A 6,798-nucleotide genomic window follows, 5' to 3' on the forward strand; every position below is an offset into this window, starting at 1 on the left:
AATGAGAGAGCCCCCCCCCCCAGACTTTGCGTCCGATTCCTTCTGAACGAGAATTCGATCACATTTTCTTTACCCATAAAAGCAAACTGCTTCTAGGAAGTGCGATTGGATGGGCCTCTCCCCTGTCCACGCCCTCCTCCCCCTCCATATCCTCCATACCCACGCCCTCCTCCTCCTCCTCCATATCCGTACCCACGTCCTCCTCCATAACCGTAACCACCTCGTGAACGACCACCGCCACGTCCATAGCCTCGTCCACCTCTATATCGTGAGAACTCACCAAACGTCTGTATCCATTCCTCCCAATTAGGTCAGGAATCATTAATGAAGATTATGAAATATTGACCAGTTATGTAGGAACTATATATACCTCAGTATCCAGTTTCCTCAGCTCTGAGAACCTAGGTCTTCCATTTTGTGATTCCCGGTCAAGAGCGTTAGACGAGAGTGAATCGAAGAAGTCGTCTTTATTGTAAACGGGCTGCAGCAACAAATGTAAAAAAGGCTCATAAAAGATGACACAATTGAGAAAGGGAGTGTGAATGATGGGTTTGTTTCGTTTATGAAATGAATTCACGGACCTTGACCTCGATCTTAGGCAACTCAGCGTTTTCTTCTTCTACAGAATCATCTCCCTCAGCATCTTTCCCATCTCCTTTGCTACTCTTGCCAAGATGTCCCCAGACTTCATCCTTGTTGAACTTTTCATTCATTGCGGTGAAATCAAAATCTTCCGTAAACTTCATTACCTGGTGTGATCTCTGTTCAAAAGGAGGATTCAGGATTTTTGCAAACATGATTACTGGTTCTACACTCTCATCGCATGAACTTTCATCCACACAAGATATCGAAACTGTACTTGTTCTAAAGAAGAAGAGAGAATAATTTTACCCCAGCTCCTCTGCCTCTTCCTCTTCCACGTCCCCTGTAACCATTATGATTATGAAAAGACGGCCCATTTGGCTGAGGAAAGAAACAGTAAATATCAGTTCTATTAGTCATCAAAACATACCATCCAGAACACAAATAACTTGCACGTATAAAAGGATGACAAATACCACCAAAGAAACCCAGCCAGGTTTTCTAGATGCTTCTAGCAAAGGAAAACCGGGCACTGAGTGGGCACATTAAAACGTACTCTATCTGAAGTGCGACCAATATCGTTACTTCAGGTTATTCAAACATCAGCATGAGATAAACTATGCCACATAATGCCTATTTCTCCTAGAGAAAATTATGAAAATCAGGAAATTCAAATCTCTTCATCCTATTATGCCCAAGAAGATTAAAAAAAGTTGAAAAGTAAAACAATCTAAAACCTTCTGAATTGGCCTTGCAGGAGCAGGCAATGGCAATATCGCAGGTTGTGTCTGTGTCTCTGTCGTAATTGGAACAGGTTGTTCCAATGCAGATGATGATGATATTTGAACCACCTCCACATCCCTGTCTGTAGTTTGAGATGGTGGAGACAAAGTGACTGCAGCTGATCCAGACTGCAACAGCTGACCTGGAGTAATTAAAGAAGGTTTCGGCTTATCTTGGCTTATGGAAGTAGAAGCCCCAACAGCAGGAGCAGCAGACACAGATGTCTTCTGAGACAGATTTATTGAACCAGGAACTACACTAGATTTGCTAGAAATCGGTAGCAGGCCAGCAAATGAATCAGTAACTGCAGTAGTTGAAAGAGAAAGGAGTGGCAAACTTGTGTCCTGAGTTAGGGTATGGGGAGCAGCAACGGGAGCTTTTTCAGCCAATAAACTAGGTGATATCTCTGAAGCTAATGAAGCAGATGGAGCCGATGGTAGCATCGACGGCAGGGAAGATGACAATGGCAGAGCTGAAGACAGCATGGCTGGCAGTGATGATGATAGCACGGGTGGCAATGCAGAGGTAGATAATGAAGTGGGTGCTAAACTTGGAGAACTAGTACTCAGAGTAAGCAGCGAAGCAGGTGCTTCTGGCAAGCTCGGACCCTGCAGATTAGAGGAGCCGGGCAGAGTGGTACTAAAGTTAGGGAATTGCAGGGGTTGCTGCAGAGTAGACATTGACAGTCCAGGAGGGGGTCGAAGGAGAGATTGCTGATGCAATTGGGGAAGACCATTTGGAGGGGGGTTATAGTATCCTTGCCAATACATTGGCGGTTGTGGTGATGCCCCCCATGACCCAAGATTTCCACCAGGTGGATACAAAGGCAAGCCACCTTGAAATCCTATCCCATGTTGTACTTGTGCGCTATGGGAATTAATGTCAGCTGGCGAACCACTCGCAGCAGAAGGCAAGCTGCTAGATGTTGGCATCGGACGAGGATAGTGAGACTGCAAAACACAGATAAGTGGAGGATGGGGTCATGTCAATTGATTCTAAAGTCATGGTCAACCGTCAACATGGTTCCACAAAATTTCTCTACTCACCTGAATTATAGCAGGGTCATTGTTTATAGTTGGTGTGGACTGAACAGGTGGAGAGGCTTTGACTTGCAAATCCTGCCGACAACAAAAGCAATCGGTATTGAAGTATCAGCCTGATTTCACTGAGCACATAAAAGTATCAGTATCATCACGTTGGATACCTTGATGTCACTTCCCCGGAACAATATGTACTCATAAACTTTTTCACTTGCTGGAATTTGCGGACCATCCTTTTTTCTCCCTTCAGTTCCAAATGATCGAACTACACATGAAAAAAGTTCACAATTGAGAACAGATCTCAAACTCAGATGTAGCATCAATCATATCAGATTCAGCTCTCCACCAACCAAGCTATTGCAATAGGCTCAAAGCACTTACTTCTAAGATTACAATTTGATCAATTCCACCCTTCTCTATGCAAAAAAAAGTAAAGTCAATCGAGTCTACTAACTACTACGCACTATAATTCTATACATAAAGATTTCTCATTCATTAATTCAAAGCACAAGACGAATGGAATCTCATCCAAATCAAACTACATCGCTTCAAAACGGAGCCCGTTTTCACAAGGACATCGAAAAGTGCAACAGGGTAGGCAAAACACAAACAAACCCATGAGATTCTCCTAAATCACAGAAGAACACGCAAGAGTATCAACGTAATTTCACTAAACAAACAAAGAAACCCGCATCGTCCTCCCTCCAACGCAGGCGATTGAAAACCGTACCATTTTGCAGTCCGATACTTGATTCATCCGTATTAATGTTGTACAGAATCCCTTCATATCTGATCTCGCTCTTCGATGTCAAGCTAATCAAGCTCCCGATGTAAGAATCAGCCGCGGAGCCCGACTTCGCGCCCGTATTATCAGCCGCCATGTCCGATCTACGTCTCTCGCCGCCGAAACACTACAAGAAACACAGTCGAAGAGAGAATCCGAGGAAAAACCAGAGTGGAGAGACGAATCACACTCTCCCGAGTTCCTGATCCCTTCCCAGAGAGAAAACGACGGGAGACACGATAGAGAAAATTAGGGTTTATTCTAATTGGGGCCAAAGAGGTGAAAGCATCTTTCTATGGTTATCCGTTCCCGTACGACGAAAAGAGAAAATATTATTTGACCATAATATCCGACCCTTCCACTTACCATATCTCGCCACGTGTCTATCTTGGGATATTTTGGTAATTTCAATCGCAATGATTTAGGGCAATTTCTGTTTAGGCGAATCGTGAGTAAAGGGTAGTATTGACAGTGCAGGGCTGATGTATATTTACTATGTCACCCCTTAACATAGCAGAAATTGCATTTGGGTCCTCGGGGTTGGTTTGGTAATTTATGGGCTAATCCAGTGTCTTTGTGGTAAAAGCTTAAAGTTGTGGCCGTGCGAGCCACCACGGAGACAAGCGTGCGAGATAACTGCGTTCGCGGAGTTGCGTTCCCATTTTGCATCTTCGTTTTCCTCAATTCGTCGATCATATTTTTCTTGATTTCTGCCGATTTCTTCATCTGGGAACTCGTCGAATCGAAGGTCGTGAGTAGGGTTCCTTTTTCTCTGTTCTTCCTCACCCGATGGATCTGGGTCTGTAGGGTTCAACGCCAATGTTCACTCCACAGAGAAAACAGTGGCCGGTGGTCCAGACGCCGGGAAGCGAATCCCGGAGGAGTGACTGGAAGGGGAAGGCGGTGGCTCTAGCCGAAGAAACGACGCCGATGCCGCCGCCGCCGACGGGATTTCTGCGAGGGACCGGCGGGTTTGGGGCGGCGTTGGGTTCTGGGGAATACGTGGATGATTGGCAAAGGTTCAAAGAGGTTGGCTTGTTGGATGAAGCATCCATGGAGAGGAAAGACCGCGAGGCGCTCATGGAGAAGATCCTGAAGCTCGAGGGTTCTGGGGAATACGTGGATGATTGGCAAAGGTTCAAAGAGGTTGGCTTGTTGGATGAAGCATCCATGGAGAGGAAAGACCGCGAGGCGCTCATGGAGAAGATCCTGAAGCTCGAGAAAGAGGTAAGGATGTTTGCTTGGATTCATTTTGAGTATGCCGTTGAACTGTTCAAATGTCTGCTTCTGCTGATTTCGGCTTCTCGTTCGTAATATGTTTAGGGTGTTGATTAACAGTAGTTATATCGGTTAAATGCAAAAACTTTTGTTGCGCAAAAGCAAAAGGTGAAAACTTTCGCGTAGAGATGCTTCTTGATACTGAGAGGGTAGAAGTACTAATGACTTGAGATGAACAAAATTCGATTTGCTTACAGATTTGGCTTTATGGGCACTGAGATGTGTGTTAGATATGTTTGTCATGTGAAAATGTTTTGGGGGAAAGCATTACAGAAAAGTGTTGAGTTTTTCATTTGATTTGATAAGTGAATACAGAATGGTTTTGATTCTAGTGTTTGAATTGTAGCGGGTGCCTGTTGGGGGGAAATGGAAGTGTGAATGTGAACGTGTTTCGATATATGCATATGGAGACTGAACTAGAAATATATTGTTTTGCAGCTCTTTGATTACCAGCATAATATGGGGCTTCTGCTCATTGAGAAGAAGAAGTGGACTACATCAAATGAAGAGTTAAAGCAAACGCTAGATGAAGCTGAGGAGATTCTTAAACGGGAAAGGACGGCAAATTTTATTGCTTTGTCTGAAGCCGAGCAGAGAGAGGAAAATCTTAGGACAGCTTTGATTGTTGAAAAGGAATCTGTTTCCGAGGTATGTTACTTCTTGTTGGGTCTTCCTCCTCACGAGGGGTGGGGTGTATCATATAATTGTATGGCAGTTGTGCAGTGCAAGAGATTTTGTTCCTTATTATCCCTTGATTTTGTAGGCTTGTTAGAATTTGTTTAGCAAGTAATCAAGGTGGTTTCTAATGAGATATAATTAGGTTACTGTTAGTAATTAATGTAACACAATTTACAGTTTGTCTGTTTTTTCCTTATTGATTTGTACATTAACTCAAATCTACAGATAATTTAATACAGAGAAATCATTTTCCTATTTAATCAATGGTATGCTCAAGAAACAGAGAAACTGTAAACTAATGTACATTAATTAATAACAGTAAGCTAACAATATCTTTCTAAGTTTCTGTATATGGGGTTGGTTTAACATTTCTACTGTTTGTATGCCTCAGCTTGAGAGGGCTGTGAAATATCTGCAACAAGAACATTCTGAGGCGAAGACCACTTCTGAATCGAAGTTGGCAGAAGCAAATGCTTTGGTTGCTGGCATTGAGAAGAAATCTTTAGAGGTGGAAAGAAAGAGACTAATGGCTGAAGAAAAGCTTGCAGAGGTTGGTAGGAAGTCTTCTGAGCTGGAGATGAAACTAAAGGAGGTGGAAACCCGCGAAAAGGTGCTTCAAAGGGAGCAACTTTCGTTGGTGACGGAGTAGGTTCAAATCACTGTTTGTACTCATGATATCTGTTTCTCATTTGTTTTGTGGGTACATATATTTTTCTTATACATTTGACATTCTGTTCGTGTTTCTTAGGCGGGAAGCACATGAAGCAACGTTCTACAAGCAGAGAGAAGACCTGCAGGAATGGGAGAAGAAATTGACTGAGGAGGAAGAGAGGCTGTGTGAAGTTAAAAGAAGTATTAACCAAAGAGAGGAAAAAGCCATCGAACGTGAAAGAATTGCAAAGCAGAAAGAGCAGGGCCTTGAAGAGTTGCAGCGGAGGATTGATATTGCCAACTCAAAGTTAAAAGAGAGAGAGGAGCATACAAACAATCTACTAGCTGAAATTGATTCAAAGGAAAAAGTCAGTTTTGTGTCTTGTATTTGCTTCACCTTCATCTGAATTTTCCTGTCTTCTTATAGATTTCTTTGTCATCTTAGGACATTGAGGCCAGGAGCAGTATGCTTCAGATGAAGGAGAGGGAGTTACACCAATTGGAAGAGAAACTTATTGAAAGGGAGCAGGTGAGGCTCCACTTCTGTGATTCCTAACCTTTATTTAATATTCTTGCTGGCCTTTGCATTTTGTTGTTGGTAATCTATATTCTAAATGCTGTTTAGAAATTGATATTTGTGTTTGAAATTAATTTAACTGGCTAAAAAGCAATTTGATATGGCAAGAATTTTCTTTTGTTTCACTGTCTGTATGATGTGTCGAAAGACGTGCTTGTCCCTATGTGTTTATCAGACTTCTTAGCATAATGACATGGTGATTAATGTTAAATAGATGGAGATTGGGAAGCTGCTTGATGATCAGAGGGCTGCACTAGATTCCAAGAGGAAGGAGTTTGAAATGGAGCTTGAACAGAAGAGGAAATCTCTTGATGAGGAACTCAAAAGAAGCCAAGATAAAGTTGAAGAAGAGCAAGTTGAGATCAGCCACAAGGAAGAGAAATTGGCTAAGAGAGAGTCAGCTTTGGACAAAAAGGCGGAAAGAG

The 6,798-nt window shown here is 42.9% G+C and overlaps 2 protein-coding genes across 3 annotated transcripts in view; one reads left to right on the forward strand and one right to left on the reverse strand.

Moving 5' to 3' along the window:
• Window positions 1-6: 6 nt before the first annotated feature.
• On the reverse strand, window positions 7-3,468 carry LOC104821968 (protein decapping 5). Of its 2 annotated transcripts, XM_010553013.2 has the most exons (9): window positions 3,136-3,468; window positions 2,570-2,670; window positions 2,412-2,483; window positions 1,703-2,315; window positions 1,320-1,507; window positions 892-963; window positions 582-761; window positions 371-481; window positions 7-287 (listed from the first exon to the last, which is right to left on the reverse strand). In XM_010553013.2, exons 1-9 carry the CDS (start codon window positions 3,284-3,286, stop codon window positions 93-95), a joined length of 1,683 nt encoding a protein of 560 aa, XP_010551315.1. In that variant the 5' UTR covers window positions 3,287-3,468; the 3' UTR covers window positions 7-92. The 2 variants fall into 2 exon arrangements, with proteins under 2 accessions (XP_010551315.1, XP_010551314.1); XM_010553012.2 differs by having other exon boundaries at window positions 1,320-2,315; window positions 3,136-3,467.
• Window positions 3,469-4,298: 830 nt separating this feature from the next.
• The window catches only part of LOC104822178 (protein CROWDED NUCLEI 3), a 5,232-nt gene continuing 2,732 nt past the window's right edge, over window positions 4,299-6,798 (forward strand). The window contains exons 1-6 of the mRNA XM_010553326.2: window positions 4,299-4,416; window positions 4,906-5,115; window positions 5,537-5,790; window positions 5,894-6,164; window positions 6,242-6,325; window positions 6,588-6,791. Coding sequence (XP_010551628.2) covers window positions 4,360-4,416; window positions 4,906-5,115; window positions 5,537-5,790; window positions 5,894-6,164; window positions 6,242-6,325; window positions 6,588-6,791 — 1,080 coding nt within the window. The 5' untranslated portion in view covers window positions 4,299-4,359. The remainder of the gene's footprint in view (window positions 4,417-4,905; window positions 5,116-5,536; window positions 5,791-5,893; window positions 6,165-6,241; window positions 6,326-6,587; window positions 6,792-6,798) is intronic.

This window comes from Tarenaya hassleriana, unplaced genomic scaffold (genome assembly GCF_000463585.1).
Source record: "Tarenaya hassleriana unplaced genomic scaffold, ASM46358v1 Cleome35, whole genome shotgun sequence".
Lineage (NCBI taxonomy): Eukaryota > Viridiplantae > Streptophyta > Magnoliopsida > Brassicales > Cleomaceae > Tarenaya > Tarenaya hassleriana.